At 36.8% G+C, this 18,448-nt stretch overlaps 1 protein-coding gene and 1 long non-coding RNA gene across 4 annotated transcripts; one reads left to right on the top strand and one right to left on the bottom strand.

The window, feature by feature from the left end:
• Positions 1-3,512: 3,512 nt before the first annotated feature.
• LOC117242475 (activated CDC42 kinase 1) lies at positions 3,513-13,712 on the bottom strand. Of its 2 annotated transcripts, XM_033509177.1 has the most exons (5): positions 13,619-13,712; positions 13,297-13,505; positions 9,642-10,184; positions 5,773-8,904; positions 3,513-3,694 (listed from the first exon to the last, which is right to left on the bottom strand). In XM_033509177.1, the coding sequence occupies exons 3-5, from the start codon at positions 10,163-10,165 to the stop codon at positions 3,595-3,597; spliced, it is 3,756 nt and encodes a 1,251-aa protein (XP_033365068.1). In that variant the 5' UTR covers positions 10,166-10,184; positions 13,297-13,505; positions 13,619-13,712; the 3' UTR covers positions 3,513-3,594. The 2 variants fall into 2 exon arrangements, with proteins under 2 accessions (XP_033365068.1, XP_033365066.1); XM_033509175.1 differs by lacking the exons at positions 13,297-13,505; positions 13,619-13,712 and adding an exon at positions 11,164-11,880.
• Positions 13,269-18,447, top strand: LOC117242482. Of its 2 annotated transcripts, none has more exons than XR_004495265.1 (4): positions 13,269-13,337; positions 14,109-14,283; positions 17,272-17,454; positions 18,069-18,447. It is a non-coding gene; the product is annotated as an uncharacterized LOC117242482 (long non-coding RNA). The 2 variants fall into 2 exon arrangements; XR_004495266.1 differs by lacking the exon at positions 13,269-13,337 and adding an exon at positions 13,344-13,358.
• Position 18,448: the final 1 nt, after the last annotated feature.

Here is an 18,448-nt window from a genome sequence, read left to right as displayed (position 1 = left end):
GAACGCTAGAGCCTTTAGTAATGCATATCACAGTTACGAAAATTCAACACTTCTCGCTACTTGGCAATCTCTTTCCCCCCTGTATGCAGTATCAAATCGTTTTTATACACATGTACATTTACAGTAGCTCATCAAAATATTCCATCACACGTAGAAATCTTGCTATATATATTATGTACACATTATGTGTCATATATGAAAGATTTTGAAATTTCATTAGCATCGTAACGAGACAGGAAATTGGTTTCAAAATCATCACGAACTTGACCAACATAACCACGATTTCTCATTATAATGCTAATAAAATTTCAAAATTATTCAGGGTGAGACGCAAACATAGTACAATCGAGCAGGGGGTGATTCTACATGAAAAAATAAGTCGAAAATATAGAATGCAATTTTTTCATGGGATGCCTCGTTTCCGAAAAAACAATGTTTGAATACGTTTACTTGAAAACGAATTGGTCTGGCGTGTACGCGAGCACGCCTGACACATTTTCTAATTTATTTTTCTCGGAAATGCAGCTTCCTATGAGAACAATTGTATTCTTCGTTTCTGTCTTATTTTCAAATGCAATTTAAAGCCCGATAAATGTCGATTATTTATCCTTGTTCAGACCGGAATTAAATCTACTTACCAAATTGTCAAACTCGATTCTCTCGAAAAAGAAAGATGAAAAAATGTTATCCCGAGATTTTTCCTTATTTTTTTCACCCCCTAGAATGACCCCTTGCCCGATTCTACTATGATTACCTAACCTCAACCTAAACCCAACCTAACCGTCGCACCCCCTGTATAGCATATATAATATATATATATCAAAGTTTTCTACGATAGGTATGCAAACACTTTCGTGAGTCACTGTATTTCTATCGGACTCGAACGCTTTCGTCAGCCACGATTGCATTGCTTTTACTCGACAACCATGTGTGTACGTTTAAGGCTAGAACTATGCCAGATCGGAGACAGTTTTTGCTTCAACTGGCAGCTAAGCTGGCTTTGTGTGTCGATCATGCAATTCGAATTGACAGCACGTTGATTGCACAGAATTGTGCCCCTCAGGAATTCTCTATGTGCTTCTGGTTTTGGTCAGTTGGACCCGAAGCTCTTTGCAATGATAATTGGTCCTTGCTAAACTCTTAAAACTTGTTATACAGTAGAATCTTCATTTGTTCAAACGTATAAAATAATTTTAACACGATGACGATTAGTGGAGCGACACTAGCGCCGCGAGGGCGTCAACTTCATTTTACTTAATTTTAGAGTTTGCCACGTTTTAATCCGTATATCGTGTTTCACGTACAAAGATCACGACTGGGCCATTCTCAGGAGATCACATTCGTTAACTTCGTAAATTGAAATGTACAGATAAGCGTCCATGTTTAAATTTATCTTAGAATTGATTCTTATTTATACAATTTTCTTGCAATGCAAATCTACAAAAACTTGTGGTTGTTTAATTGGCGAACCAAACGAACCAGTTAATAAATTATGGTACAAGAAGGGAATTATGCCATGTTTGAACGACAGAAACCAAAGTACAATTCGTGAAATTATTTTAAATGAAATTATTGTGCAAGAATTACCAAGCTAAAATTCTTCTTTTCTAACAGAATGATTTAATCGTTATTGCGACAAATGAATTTTTCTCGTCTAGTCATCGATGACACCGTCAATTGCAATTTCTCTGCGATTTCCTCGTGGAATTCGATTATAAAAAGTCAGGCGCTTACAAGCACTTTCACAGTGATACTGTCATAACTATTCATGAAACAGCATAAGAAGAGTTCCCATTTTTTTCACGGAATTGACAGAGCTTATATGGAACACACATGGCTTTTCTCTGAGATTTACTTGCGGTCACGTAAATCTATTTGCGCACAAACATTTGTCGATGAGAAGAGCTTCAGATTCCAACTGAAATGGTCGAATATAGTAACCGTTTAATTCTTATGACCACTTTATTCATTTATGGTGCAAATATAGGGAGATGGTTTTTGTTTGTTCTTTAAGGAATGTTTATGCAAATTACATAGGTAAATATTTAAATTCCAATTGTTCGTGCAAATAATTTTCTTTACTTTGATAGATCTTGTCTAAATTCAATTTAGTTTAATTTGTAATTATCAGTTAGTATAAAAATTGAAGAAACATTCTATGTTTCTAGTGCTTTGAGAGAAGTGCAGATTGGTTTAAAAATATCTTAATTTAGATTGCAGCTTTCTAAAATTATTTTTTCTTTGTTTCAGTTAATACTTTAACTGCTGTAACGAATATCTAACTCACTTTTGATATTCTCTATATTTTTTCATATCAGATACAGCGTGTGAGTTTTTCAATTTTCTATAAATGCATAAACATTCACGATCTTAGGAAGACTCTCTTTATGAATCAAGATACAAATCTTTTTACTAGCTTCACTAATTAAATCCTCTTAAAAATACAGGATTTATTAGAATACTTTATTTATTCAAAATATGGAAGAATACTTTCATGGCATGAAAATTACACCATAAATGAATAACATGTCCATAAATTCAGTGAACCTTTTTTATACAAACAATGAATACGTTTACATAAAAAGAATCTTGAGTATTCTAACATAAAGAGTATCGATTTATATAATACTTCAAAAATTAATGAAATTTCCCTTCTTTGCGAAAATTACTCATTTAAAAAATCACTGTTGAACGATACTTTTGCAGAATAAAATAAACAATATATAAATGGTATATATACTTTCTGTTTGATAAGAAGCACATATCCTAAAAACTATGTGACTCGAACATTCTCAAAAGAAAAAAAAAAAAAAAAAAAAAAGAAGAAGCAGAAGGAAAGAAACTTACTTTCATCCCCAGCCATCCTTCTTGTCGTAAAGCATTCTGCGTGGATGTTGCAGTTACACGCTGGCCCAACAGTAACAATTTTATTTTCTACTTTCGGAGACACGATTCGCTACGGTAGCTCACGCAATTTTTCTTTATTTCTTTTCTAATTTCTGGAATGCAACTTGTGCTCCTTTTCATTTTTACCAAATTGTAAAATAAGAGGGGAGTGAAAATAAAAGAGAAAAGAAGTAGAAAAATATCAATACTCATTCCCTTCACGGAAATTATTTTATAATCTTTCATAGAGCCTCGAAAAATTTTAAATATCCTATCTATCTCATAACTATAAAACCAGCCCGAAGATGTTCATATTATTTCTGGTTCATATATAATATTTCTACAAATTCATATTTTCATAAAAATAATTTTGAAAGTAAGATTCCGCTAGAAAATTGTATTTTTCTCTATTAAATAATACAAAGGGTACGAATTAATAATAAAAAGGAGTAATAAAGATAGTAAACAGTTTAATATTACAAAATGTGAATTTATAGAATTTGGAATATTAGGGTGGCTTTACGTTTATGAGACGCGGTATCATAGTCTTAAGATGATGTCTTTTTCAGGAGACAATTAATTATACTCGGAGCCCGTAGCCTCGTTTTACGCAATGTATGGCTATCTTTTATAAATACATATACCTATATTTACTGCTATAGTTACTTTACAATATCTTCAATAAGAGCGCGCTCTTAATATCTGGCTTCATTTGACCTGATCTAACAAAAGGGAAGCCGCTAAATCTACATCGTATTCAGTCTGCTTCAGAGCACCCTCGCACTGTTGTCGATCTGCCAAGCCCAATCTGAAATTACAATAATTGATCGCGTCATTTTCCGAACGTTCAGCTTCATTGCACAATTTGAAAACCCATGATATTTTGTCCCAATAGGTTACTGAAAGATCGTTGATCCATTAACATACAAATTTTATCCAAAGAGGGGTTTTTGATTAATTTATGTAATTGAACTTATTAGCATTATGGCTATGAGAAGAAATCCGAAGGTTTTACAGCACAATGATAAAGGATTTCCTTGCCCACGGTAATCTTCTTTATGAAATTGACATAAGTTATATTTATTTTGTGTCACTGAGTGGTCCTTAATGGATTAACTGAAATAGTATGATACAGGGTGGTTGGTAACTGGTGGTACAAGCGAAAAGGGGGCGATTCCAGGCGAAAAAAGAAGTCGAAAATATAGAATAACAATTTTTCGTTCGAGGCTTTGTTTTCGAGAAAATCGACGTTGAATTTTCGCTCGGTACGCGTGCACTTTATCGCGTCTCGTTATAACGGATCTCACTTCTTTTTTCGCGTAGAATCGCCCCCTTTCCGCTTGTACCACCAGTTATCAACCACCCTGTATATTATATTACACAGTCGAAAGTATAGAATAAAAACTTTTTTTAATTTTTCCATCGAGACAACGATCTACAGCGAGATCCGTTATAACGAGACGCGATAAAGTGCGCGCGTACCGAGCGAAAATTCAAAGTCGTCTTTCTCGAAAACAAAGCCTCGAACGAAAAATTGTTATTCTATATTTTCGACTTCTTTTTTCGCCTAGAATCACCCGGTTGCAGCCGGTTTTTCAATTATGGCTGCACTAAATTCACAAACGTAGTACTTTTATAATACATAAATGTGTAATTTCTAAAACACACAATGATTTCAAACTTTTGGTCTACAGCGTAGTTTAATCGTGAAACTTATACGATCAAGAACTTTCTGTGGATATTTATTTGGAGAAATTTCGGGAGATCTACAAGTAGATAGCGATCAAAGCATTTCTTATATCTTCGATAAAATTTCACTAATTCTACGATCGAACAAAAATCGAAAGTATCTTTTATATGTAGTTGGAATATATAGTCGAAAGATATTGACATCAACGTGATAATTGGTTAAAAAGTGAAAGGAATATTAAACAGTACTTTCTCAGAGAAAAGTTAGACGTGCAGAAATCCTAACCTTTCTTTTCGAAACGTTACGATCTGTTTGAATATACAGAATACCGGAAATTATGTAAATAACTCTATTAAAGAAATACATATAATCTTTAATTTATACGAATTAAATATAATAAGGAATCACATGTATAAAGTGGATTATGGATGACATTCAAGGAATAGAATCTACTCTTGTATCCAAGAGCAATTAAAAAAGAAAACACGCTGAGTCTGCCTTCAACCTACAAGACACTAAGACTGCTGACCACAAACTACGTATAATGTTTCAATGTCTTGCTTTGGAATAACACGATACATAAATCCATGAGAAAACCATGAAACAAGGAGTTAAAGAAAGGGAAACGACAGATAAAATATTGCAATTTTGCTAATACCAATTCCAGAATCCGAAAGATAATAAAAATTGTACTAACTTAACCCAAATTTAATTTAAAATTGACCCACGTCTAATTAACTCCTTGCCATACCATTTAACTCGGAAGAATCGGAAATCCAAACGTTGCGCGCGAATGGTCAGGGAAAGAGCCGAAGCGACGGACACAGAGCGTCGGAACTTGAAACATGAGATCGTGCGACTGAGTACGTTGATAGTCGCGGCCGCGTTTAAGAAAAAGATACCATTCGATACATTCATACTTGACCCGAGTGAGACTCGTGATATTCACGTTTAACACGAAATTAGACTCGCGGCCTATTCAGATTTGGCTCAAAATTCTCATCACGACTCAGACTCGTAACAGTATGGCAAGGGGTTAAAATTTAATCCAAACCTAACCCAAGTCAGAAAATAATAAAAATTGTACAGATTCGAAAAAATCCGTTAAATCCGCATCTCTCGAAGTTCTCTTCCCATTCACTTCCCCAAATTCGCAAAACTATCTAAGCAATAATTCAAATTAATTTCAAACTTACCTAAAAAGGGACTCGATCTTCGCCTGCCTGTCTTTCAGGATCTGTTTGGCCGCTTGATTAGTGTCCCAGCCAGTTGCCTGTAGCGCGGTGAGTATTTCCTGTTGTGATGCGTCAGCTGCCTCTCTCTGCACCTTCATTACTTTGTTCGCTCGAAATTCATCGTTGAGGGACATGACCAGCTGTTGAGAGGCCGCGGTCAATGGGGGGCTGACACCAGAGGGGTACGCGGACGTGGAGGGGGCTAATTGAGTATTAACGACCGTCTCTGTCATCTGAGGAGGCAGACATCTCGTCGAGGATGCTTGCAGCGTCATGGCGCCCTCTTGAGGCTGGTTAGTGTGCGTGAGCTGGAGTAGATTGGGACTGTTAGCCAAATTGCTAGCTAAATTGGACTTCATTGCAGTCTGGCCTTGTCCAAGATCGTTTTGAACCGATTTCATGGGACTCCACGTTGCTGGAGGCGGAGGATTGTATACCGGAGGCTGCTTCAGGTGAGGACTAAAGTCACAGGGATGACCTTGACCAAAAATATTCCTCGTAGACTGACCAGAACGAGCCTGGGAGCTGGCTGCAGCTCCCTCCAAGTAGTGACTATGACTTAGATTGCTGGCTGAATCACCTGCACCCGACGTACTAGCTGCATAATAATTCCTTAGAATATTCTGCTGCACTGTCTTGTTATATAGCGTGTTAAACTCGTTTTGAGACAGTTGGTCTAGGTTTGGTACAGTCTGTTTCAACTCCGCGTACACTTGTTCCGAAAACACCACATTTGGAGGCTTTGAAACGTTACTGGAGTGTGCTTGGTGAAGATCATTTTGAATCTGCGTTATCCCATGACTACCAGTTGGTAATGTGGGATTTGGAAAGTGGCTAGCCTGGTTTGCCGTCGGTAGCGAGTTCTGTGCGTGGTTAAAGGTTGGCTTGGACACATTGCTAGGAGCTATTTGCAACAGATTCAGGTTACCCTGAGCAGTACCATAGGCACTATGCTGCTGAGCTTGAGACTGCTGCCAGATTTGACCCACCATCTGTTCTGTTGCCGTTTCTAAGCGTTGTTCAGGCTGCGACCTGGGAGGCTGCTGTATGTTCGTACTCTTCGACGGCCACGAATTCTGAACCTTGCTAGGTAGATTGGTGCTTCTATAGTCCATCTGAGGAGACTTACGTTTGATAGTCTGAGGTGGAGGCCTTAATGCTGGAATTGTACTATCTTGTAATTTATTAACAGACGCATACGGATCAGACGAATCTGGATTCTGTTGGCTGGTGATCATGTTCTTGCTCGCCTCCTTTTCACCTAAATGCTTCTCCAGCTCAGCTAGGAAAGTAGGGTCCAATTTTTTAGGAGAAACGTTGCAAGAATTAATTGTTAGCTCATTTAAACTTTGGGCCAAGTCGTGATTCGATTTTGGTTTCGGAGGACTCTCGTTGGGAGCCACAGGTGGGGGAGGAGGTGCGTCGGAGGTCTGCAAGTTCCGACTAGAGACATTCACGTATGTCTGCGCTTCACTTTGCATATCTTCGGGCCAATTAGACCAATTTGCCATAGGTGGACTAGGCTTATCGATCTCACTATAGTGATTCTGACTATATGCATTATTTTCCTCTGTGTCCACGTTCACGTTCAAATTGATACTATCATTTCTACTCTCCTTGCTCAGATTAAGGGAATAATGGTTCACATCCGAGCCGGACTCTGGTGTGAAATAATTTGTACTCTCCTGGCTGCTACCGCCAACGTCCTGATTTTGTACGTTTCCATACGTTTGTGTCTTGAAATACCTGCTACTCATGTCGGAGGGAACGTGACTGTAATATCTCGAATGAGGCAGCTTCATGAATACCGAGGAAGTATCGAACGGATCCGAATAAGCCGGGTCGACGTTGCCAGGGAAGTTGGCATAAGTTCGAGGATCCTCGTCCTGCCAACTCGTCTGCTGTTGCCGTTCCAAATCGTCAATAGGCTCGTCAAGGATATTGACGACTCGTCGACAGGCAGTGTCCGATTGCGCCTCACTCGTATTCACCATCTCCTCCGGGGACAGATCTATCAAACTGCCCTCCTGACTGCCACTAGGAACAGAGGCGTTCAACGTTTTCACAGGACTAGCTCCGATATCATTCTGTAATTTTGTATAATTAAACTGTTTTCGCGATCTTGGTGTACCGCAGTATTTATCCTTCACGAGACTATCTGGAGGAACAGTTACTCCAACGACGTCAGGTGGCTCCATAGGATTTCGAAGATACACGTCGTCGATGTAAATAGGACTACCCCAACTTTTACCAAAAGGTGCACCATGACCAGTATGGATAAAAGAATTCTCCAACGGCTTGCTGATGTCCTCACGCTGTTTTCGTCTCATAGGATCGACGAAACAACGAGGAAAAAGCCCAATTTGGAAACTTCGCTGGTTCTGACCTTTCCACCAATAATTCTCCGGCCGTCCGTCTAGAATGACTATCTGATCACCCTGCTCTATGGTCATTTTGCCAGCCATCGTGAAGTGACTGATCGCTTTCATCACAGTTGGGACCATTCCCGTGAGAGAAGATTTTAGAGAAGCGAAGGTTGGTCGTTCTGAAGGCTCCCGAGCCCAGCAACGGAGCATTAATTGGTACATATCTGGTGGTGTTGCTTCTGGTTCGTGTAATCGTTCACCATCCTTGTCTATTTTTCGAAGAATCTCCGATCCTTTTAAACCTATCCACGGCTCTTCACCAAACGTTAACATTTCCCACAATGTCACACCAAACATCCACACATCTGACGCGTGACTGAATTTACGCGCTTTTAAAGATTCTGGAGCACACCAAGGAAACGGCACTTTTTTATGTTCAGTCATTACATAACAGTCTTCTTGTTGCGGCAGTGCTCGCATTAGGCCGAAATCACCGATCTTCACCTTGTCCACTGAACTTAGAAGAACGTTCCTACAAGCTAAGTCGCGGTGCAGAAAACGTTTCGCTTCTAAGTATGCCATACCCGTGACCACTTGCAAAGCGTAGTTACACAACGTTAATACTGAAATTTGACTGCACTGTTTTCGCAGATAATCGAGCAGGGCTCCCAGAGGGGCTAGTTCTGTCACCATCATCATCGGTTGTGATAACACTACTCCATATAATCTGGAAAAAAATGTATTTATTTAATTAATGTTGTCAAATTAATTTACTTTATTGGTAGACTGAATTTTTATGTATTTATTAAACATTTGTAGCGGCCTATGGCCACAAAGAAAGTTCTAGGGTTGAAGCACATGTGTTGATCAGATGGCCCGCGAAACGGCGTCCGAGGACAGGACGTCGTAAAAGAATAAATCCTGGGACTTACTAAAAAACCCATGGGCCTTCGAAGAGAAAATTTATTGTTTTATTGTCTACGGGTTTTTCCATCCCCACCTCGGAAGGAAACTCTCTCTTTCGAGGTCCTCGGCACCCTATAAAAAGGGAAACGAGGAAAAACTCGGGATAGTCGTTCATAGTCGTTGATGGCATTTCATGGGAGTTCACGGCAGTTGCTGGTAGTCGCACGGTTAGTCAGTCAGACAGATAGTCACGGTTAGTTCGTAGCGAGTCTGTACCGAGTTTGTATCAATTCTGTATCGACATCGTCTGAGCTCGACGTGCGTCACGTTACGATCTAAAACGACGCGCACTCGACATTGAAATAAACATTGTTGAAGTTAAACACCGGAGTACTTAAATAACACTCGACACGTCCTACACCTCAAATTTAATATATAAAATATTCCAAGTATAGCACTCATTATAGACAAATCTTCGTCTAGGTTCTAATTTTTAATTATGTTTATAAAAACATTAATCTACATAAGAATCCACAGTCTATTTTCAAAGATATGTACCTAATGAGATTGTGATGATCCAATGTGTGCATTGCTTGAACTTCTGCCACAAAATCTTCAATAACATTTGGCTGAGTCAGAGCATCTGCCTTCAGAACTTTTACAGCAACTGGTAATATCCTACCAGAAGGAGAAGTCCATTGTCCACGTCTCACTACACCAAAACTACCATCACCCAGTTTATCAGACAGTGTCACATCTTTATCTTGAATGAGACATGTTAGCACTGAGGAACCTTCAACTGGTTGAGAAGATCTTTTATTGCTTTTTGTGCTACTCCCAGGCCTGATCTTGGTCATCAAGCTTTTCTTCCATTGCGTAGTTCTCTTTTTCTTCACTGCTTCTAGTAATCTTCTAATACCTGGCTTTCCTAATCCTATCTGTTCAAGATCTTCCGGTTGTACATGGTCAAAGTGGTGTAGTCGAGTGACTTGTAGGTCATCTCTTATTCTGGTGAAAAACTGTGAAAGTTGAACATCGTGCAACAATTCTTGCAGCCATTCTGTACCCTCATCATCTGCCATGTTCAATTATTCTAGTACCCTGAAAGGAATAAATGGATTATAGTGTTTGTTTATGTCAATATACAAAGAATAAATAAACTTGAACATGAAACCGAATATAATTACCATAATTGGCACATAAAAAATAAAGGAAAGAAACATAGTACAAGGAAATGATTTATTTATTCATAAATTACAATATTAATACAAGGATCAATTCAGTGGTAGGAGAAAAACAATTACTCAATAATGTTAAGTTGGTTTATTTTTATTTCCACACAATGCATACACAGTAGACAATTAGTAACAGAGGCTTACGTAGGTATATAGAATGATACAAATATATTATTTATCATTCATTTTTGCCTCTCCTTGAACAGGAAATGAGATAATGTTTAGTCACAAGGAGAAGAGTTGTTGGCACATGCCATGCCGTGCATTGCTTCGTGCGTACAAAAAAGCCTGGCATAAATAGTAGATCACACCAGACGTACCAGATTAGTACTTTTACGATGGTGAGCTTTCATGCAGGATAGGAAAGAATCTCAATCACGCAAGATGTATATTCTCTGCCTTTCTAAACTATTTTTAAAAATAATTCAAGGCTATGATAGGTCAGAAATAAAAACACTAGGACCCTCTTGCAAAATTATTTACTAATTTATATGTTATAAATTTTTATTGCAATCTTATATTAAATAGGACAATCAGCTGGTACTTGTAGAATATTAATTACTTCATTACCAAATTTATTATCATTATACAAATCTTTTTAAAAAGAATAACTTATAACATTTCATTAATAATATTAGTAAATGTACACAAAAGAGCTCATGTAATTAATTTGAAAATAAAAATAAGAAGGAAGAATGCGTTTAAAGAAAATGCGAACTACAACAAATTAAAAAAGAAAGAGCTTAAGCGCGATTAAAGTAGAAACATGTTAGATTCTCAAAGATAAGAAAAGAGAAAAATGAGATAAGTAGATATGGTCCTGAGGGGGTAAAAACATCGATTACCTTTCGATGGAGGAAAACAGTTTGGAGAGCAGTTAGATTTCCATTCCGCGAGCGCGTATGTTCGTCGGAACGTGAATCTGTTTACCGTCACTCGTTGCATGTGCAATGCGGGGAAATCCTATATGAAATTGGACAGCGGCGAAATTTGAGCGGAATCATCGCCACTCGAGCATCCTCGGCATTTTTCTCCGTCTCTGTTTCTCGCTGTCTCTCTCCCTCTCTTGCCCCCTACCAGACTGTTGTTGCACCGCGAACGAAACGCACACGATGAGATGCACGCACGATCAAAGAGGAAGGCGGTCAGAAAGCGGCGAAGAGCCCGCGACAACGTTCGCTTCGTCGGAATTCCGATTGCACGACGTCCAACAGACTTTCACCGTATGAATTTCTCACGCAGCGCATTGTTATGTACTCGACCGACTCCGTACGGTTTAACCTAAAACATGCGCGCGATTTTTCCCACTTGGACCGAGACGATTCTTAAACGAAAAGATCGACACGAGTTTCGTTGTCCGCTGTATATTGTATACATCGTACTTCCTCTTATTTGACGGGTTTTCGAATTGAAATTCAGGTTCGAAGAAGGAACGAGCAACCTATCTACCTGACAAAACACAGGGTCGCCTACTGCCATGGAACATGCAACGATGCAACAAAGTTCTCGTTGACGAGATGGCGCCATGTATCACGTTGCAGAAATCGATCCACTAAATTACACACCAGAATGTTTGATATTTTGATTGAGAAGTTTGCACGAGATTTTTTAAATGATTTTGGTTTGTAAAATTTGTAGAGAAATGGAAGATTATTTGGAAATTTTGTGGAAATTTTTGGATGTGAAGTTTACAGATACTTTGAGAGCAAGGAAAGTTACTAGATAGAGCAGCGTGGTGCTATAACACGAAGGGCGCGCGAATGTTCAAATACTTGCGTTGATTATAGGGTGTTTAATCTTATCTTAAAACCATCTTTGTTTTTCATTTACAGCGCGTGTGATATATCTTTGTAAATTTTCTGTTTTTTTAACTTTTATTTATATGATAGCAGCAGAATGGCAGAAATGTACAAGCATGTTATTATTCTATAGTAAAAAATTACGTACTTTACGGATAATGGCATTTTAATTATTGTGAGAAAGATTCGAGACTTTAAAAGTTAAAGTTATAGCGTAAAGAATATAAAAATATGATATCGATGATTTTCGTGAATATAGTATAGTATAAAATTCGCGATAAATACATTATCACTGGAAATTATATTTTATTACTTTTAATGAATGATTCTTAGTGAATATTGTATATTTATTTTTGTTTATTGTAAACTTACCTCAATTAGCTATTGCTTTAGTGGTTTAATATCAAGAGAAATTGGATAACTGGTACTACGTTATATTATTAGACTTTAATATTAACTCATTTTCTCAAGGAAAACTTGGACATATATACATCGATAGAGATAACAAACTTATCAGTAATAATGCGCGCAAAAGCATCGAGTAACATAGATTTCACGGAATATATCGAAGCTAAGATACAAAACTTCCACTATTTATAATGACAACAAAATTACAGATGTTTTGAGAATTTTTCAAGACTTCAGTTCGTTCGAACATTTGTTCTACATTTGATTCGTTTTAATTTTATATCTGTGTAAGTTGAGAAGAAACTTTTTACTTTTGAAGGATATTGGCACTCTGTTTCAACAGGATGTTTCAGAAACACTGCATGCAGAAGAGTATTTCCTTCTTTTAATAACACATCACAAACATCAGAATTGTTTAAAAAAAGAATGGGATAAGATAAAAACTACAATTAAAAGAATGAAAGTTTGTAATATGGTTATCAAATTTTTCTTGGTCTAGCAGAAGTATTGGCGAGAAAAATATTATTAAACGTGACGATAGTAATTAATTAATATAACAAATACAATTGTGTGCCAATGATTTTAGTTAAAACCTAACCCCCTCGCTGTATACATATAAAATTACGTAATATTGTAGAATACATCAGAAAAAATACAATTCATGCAATAATAAACATTGTTCAAATATTATTAATGTCTAATGTATTATCGTGCAATAAATACACTCAGAGGGACAAACAGAATGGATTTAAGCGTGGGAATAATACGTACCACATTTTTGACCCGAAGATCCGGTGCACGGGCCACGAATGGTAACAATGCTAATTACTAAGGTGATAATTATCGTTATTGTGTCACCCACCCACATCGGTCGTGTGCCATGAACGAGTCCCTCTCTCGCATTTTAACCATCAGACAAGTCGACCGCCTTTTGCGTATGCCATAATGAATTCATGGCGCGTCCCGACGTTGCGTCACCCCTGTTCAATAATTCAAAAACAGGTTGCAAATTCGTTCCACCGTTTAAAAAAACGTCTCAACGCCGCTTGCGTCTCTCTGCATGCAAGATGAAATCTTGCATACATTATTATACCTGTGTCTTTTTCACGCCGAACCTAACCTTATTTTGAGCCTCGCTGCAGCAGGCAAACTTATTATAACACCTTGAAACTTATTACAGCGCCTCGTAGCTTTAATGGACTGGAATTTGTAAGAACGGAATATATAAATTTGGAATTTTCGATTCTGTTAATTAGAATTCTATTTTTATTTATTATATTTCACAATGTATTAGATATGAATCGTTCTATCGATACGAAAATAGTAAATTACATATTTGCGAGGGACTTGTATTTTGATTATTCATTTTAAAAAATAGAAAGAAATAGAAAAAGAAGAATAAAGGGACAATAAAATGGTCGAATTAATTATTATTAATTAAATATTCTAGATATTAAATCGAAGAATTTTTTTATTCAGGATATTGATTGAAATAAACATTTAATTCTCTTCACGATAAATGACATATTTTTGCTGAAATTTAGCATGAAGTTATTAGATTGCAAATAGTTTGGAAATTATAGGCTCGTATATATGATTTCTTAGGATTACGATAATGACGTGAATTCACAATGACGGCGCATGCTTGATATCGACTTGTACCAGCAACAGCTTCGTGAAACGCAGTCACAGCCGCAGCAGCAACAGCAACAGAGAATGACCACATAAATGGAGAGACAAATAGAAACAGTTTTGCTGGTAAGGCATCTCAAGAAGAATCTTTCAACAATTCTTCAAGCTTTTTTTTCCAATTTATCGTACACGCAATTGTTAGTTTATTTCAATTGTAATTGTCATTCCCTTTCTCTGAACGAAACAATCAATTATTTTTAATACGTTATTTCATTTCCATCTATTTCTCAACTCTACAATTCAAGCTGTCGTAAATATCATAAATTTCAATTCCCAATCTTTATTTTTTGTTGATATTTTATTATATATATATATTTTTTTTATTATATATTTTTCAACTTTGAAAATAGTAACTTTTAAAGTAGTTCGTCAGATGGAAAGAAAGCCGTCGAATTTACCCTTTCGGTTCCATGAACGAGTAAATCAAAGCCACGTCGTTGAAATCAAACACCATAAAATTCCACGCCCCAATTGGCACATTTCCTCTAAATGATTCCATTAAGAATGCTCCAGAAAACTACAAATTCATCGAACGAAACAAGTTTCCAGACATTCTCGATTCCCTGTAGCAAGTTCCTCAACTATTTTAAGATCTTGCAAAGATATATATATATATATATATATATATATTTTGAAAACGTTCAAAATCGTGCGACGTGTCCGCGAAAAAAAGATAGAAAAGGTGCGCCGTCGATTCGCGCAGTCGCGCCGAAATTCTATCGGCAGTCCAACATTGACCGTCGTCCGTGTTCGCGTTTTTTTTCCCGGCTTTCCGCCCGGAAAAATAGCCTACAAACGATAAACCTGTTTATTTTTTAGAAAAAAAAAAAAAATTGACGAAGACCTAAAAATAGTTGCACCATCGCTACGAGAGCAAAGTACAAAGTTTATTTTCTATCGACGAAATTTATTTTATACGAAATTACGAAATATACGAAAACTATCGTCAATTACGATAAAATTGTAAAATTAGTACTTTTGTAAAATACCGATTCGACATTTTCGTAAAACGAAAGATGAATCTGGGAGTTGGAAAAAATTTTGTTGTTGTTGTTCTTCAACAGCGGTAGTTTGTTTGTTTTCTACGCAGTTTCAAGCGGATATTTCGAAAGGTGTAAATTAATTCGTTCGTCTCGTGTTTAATGGACATCGAAGTGTTGATTGGTGCTTGGACAACGCGTTGAATTCGCGATGCCGCTTGTTGCATCATGATATCGTGTAAACAATTGGAAATGCTGGCGAGAGTGGCACTCGGCATGCCACCCTCCCCGTTCAGCTGCTTGAATTTCACAGTGGAGGCACTTCGGAACGTTTTCGACGACTAACCACTTGACATACACACAGAGTATGGTTGAGAGGTTAAATTCACGCGAAAAAACAACCTTCTTTGGTATAATATACGTACGTATGTATGTACGTTATTACAGTTTATTAATAATTCGTTTAATACGAAAGTAGAGACGGTCCTCGTCGATTTACGATCATCGTAATTCGATAAATATTGTATTAATTTTAATATGATATTAATTAAGAATGATATAAAATACGAATGGAATATTTTATTCCAAATTTTCTGTCTTCTGCACGGTGGTATATCGTATTTGATATTTTTTTAGAAAATTCGATTTCACGAGCCTCTTTTTATAAATTTAACAATAAATAATTATTATCCAAAAAATTCGCTTCGTTATTTTCTATATTATCCTTTTACTATCTATTTTCTTTATTTACAAAAATGAGGTTGAAATGGATCAAATTATAATTAGTATGGCTCAGAATCTTTAAAATAGATCTCGGAATTTGTTGCAAAAAAGATATTTTAAATCCAACAAATTTAATCTTAAATGTAATAAACCCACCCTCTGTAATTATTCGGTTAATTTTATCTCGAAGATGAGACTACGCGAACGAGGATGTTAATTACGTATTTATTATTTTGCAAATAAAATATTTGTGGCGTAAAATTTGCCAGCTCGTTCGACCACTTAACTGGAAGCGCAACCGCGCCTCGATTTTGCGGGGGTAAAGTGCATCGCAAATATCCATCAATAACGCGGTTAACCTGATCAACCGCTTGTTGAATGCATCTTGAATTAGCAAGTAGCTTTTAACACTATTTGGCACACGACATCTCTTATCTTGTTTTCGATAAACCCAGATAATTTAAAAATTTAATCAGACCATTTTTGATACACTGTACAGAACTGTAAATAGAAAATTATTCTGTAAAAATGTAAAAATCGTCAAACAGAATTTTGAATTCCAAAAATATTAAACAAATAATTAATTATGTTTTAAATAAAAACTTATTGACAAAAGTTTTAACAAATATATCTATATAATTTTAGAATACCAAAGAAGTGCGTCGCTCTTAGATCGTTTCAGTGAGATAAGTATAGCTAGCGAAGAGTTATGGTAGACAAAAAAGCCATAGATTCGAGAGGATTTAACAGTCGAACAAACCTGTCATTCCATAGGTTTTTTCGGATTAAAAATTGTATTATTTACCTATACCAGATTTTTCGAGATTCGTAGTACATTTTTCATGCTCTAAAGACTTTTTTTCCTTTTTATGAATTTCTATATTTTTTCATGGAGCCCCTCAACTTATATTTCGCTTGAAAATAAAATATTAAACTTTCTCCAGCATGAATCGACACTAGAAAGAGATAAAGAGGACGGAGAGAAGAAAGAAAAGCAGAAAATACTAAAATACTTGAGAGATTCTTAGGCTACTCTAAAATAACCATACTTCGTATCACATGAATTGATATAAACTAGATTTATTAATAGAAAAACCGAGACATCGATCGATGCTAAAGCTGCATGGACAGTATCTTCGTTTTGCAACTAACTTTAAATTAATTATTCATATATTAGCACCCTCCTCGATATCCTCGTTAAGAAAACTATCTCTTATACGATTATTAACACACACAAAAAAAAAAAAAATAATTTTGATTATTAAAAAAAAAAAGAAGAAGATTGTCCGTATAGTTTAAATGGGCCATTAGAAATTATATTTATACTGACAGATTTGTTATTTACTTACAGACTATTTTGTCGAAAGGTGAACGTCATTTTCTGTAAGAAACCAAAGAAAATTGACAACGCGAAAATGTCCCGAACGATGGGCAGGGAAGGGGGGTGGAACGTGGAGGAGGGTGAATTTGTGGAGCAAGCGAACGACGATGTCGATGTACGCACCCCTCTGATCAGCGATCCGTGTCACCCCAGGTAAAACGGTTGCAGATGCTTGAGAAACATTGATACCACGTTCCATGGACGATTATTTGAATATCGAATGAAAAACGGCCACCATTTCATTGATACAGTAGAATGGGGTGTAGTTAGATTTATCATTTAGTTGGTTCTATTATTATATGCAATATATATATCTTTACTGTTTTCTTAACAACTTTTTTTATTTGTGTTTCGATATATTGTCACATATAACGTAGACTGAAAATCATTTTTTAAATAAATAAATCATATCAATAGAAACTATCGGTTAGAAATTATCACACGAGTTGGCAATCGCGAATCAACGAGTAGAAGAACCCAAAATAATAAGAGTAACAAAGAATAATAAGTGACGTTAGCAAACCACAGTCATTCGGGAATCTGATTAATCGCAGAACTACCAATAAAAAATTAATACAATCAAGAATTACAAATTCTATAGATTTCTCATGATAGTGAAACGAAACAGGCAAAGTTACAGACAACAGGGCAATTAGACAATGATGAAAACCCTCATTTACAAATACCATAGGAACCATAACCCAGCACGAAAATCATAAACGTCAAGAACCATGGAAAACTAACGAGAAATCCTATAAATTCCTCAGAAAAGGCGACGGTGTGCCCAGAATCCCCACCCCTGTCGCCTGACTCTCGTTGTAAACAAAATCGAGGGTTGAGGGTGAGGAAGAGGGCGAGTGGAGGGGGCAGGTACAACGGAGGTGGTGCGAGAGTGCTAGGTGTCGGTGGTACTCGTCAGTAGCACAGCGGTCACAGATCCTTTCGGAACAGAAAAGCTGTCCGACCTGAGCCGACCAACACTAATCCTCGGCTTCTCTTCGTCATCCTGACGATGGACTGGCAATTGACCATCGACATCTTCGTCGATCAAAATCGATAAACAGAAAAGAGACATCGTCGTTCAAGATCTTCCTCTCTATCGGCCGATAAGGAACAGGGAAAATTGCAGAATCGCAAAGTAATACCA

This window comes from Bombus vosnesenskii, unplaced genomic scaffold (assembly GCF_011952255.1).
Source record: "Bombus vosnesenskii isolate JDL3184/JDL3185 unplaced genomic scaffold, Bvos_JDL3184-5_v1.1 scf7180000016274, whole genome shotgun sequence".
NCBI lineage: Eukaryota > Metazoa > Arthropoda > Insecta > Hymenoptera > Apidae > Bombus > Bombus vosnesenskii.
Note: the sequence above shows the minus strand (reverse complement) of the source record. Positions and strands in the feature narration are given on the sequence as shown.

Bases quoted from the DNA above. Each gene is read 5' to 3' on its own strand.
- LOC117242475 (XM_033509177.1), bottom strand. From the start codon at position 10,165: ATGGCAGATGATGAGGGTACAGAATGGCTGCAAGAATTGTTGCACGAT. The intron at 8,905-9,641 runs GTACATATCTTT...ATTTTTTTCCAG, and splicing joins GATCATCACAATCTCATTAG to ATTATATGGAGTAGTGTTAT. The intron at 3,695-5,772 runs GTAAGTTTGAAA...TTGTAATTTCAG, and splicing joins AAGATCGAGTCCCTTTTTAG to ATTGGGCTTGGCAGATCGAC.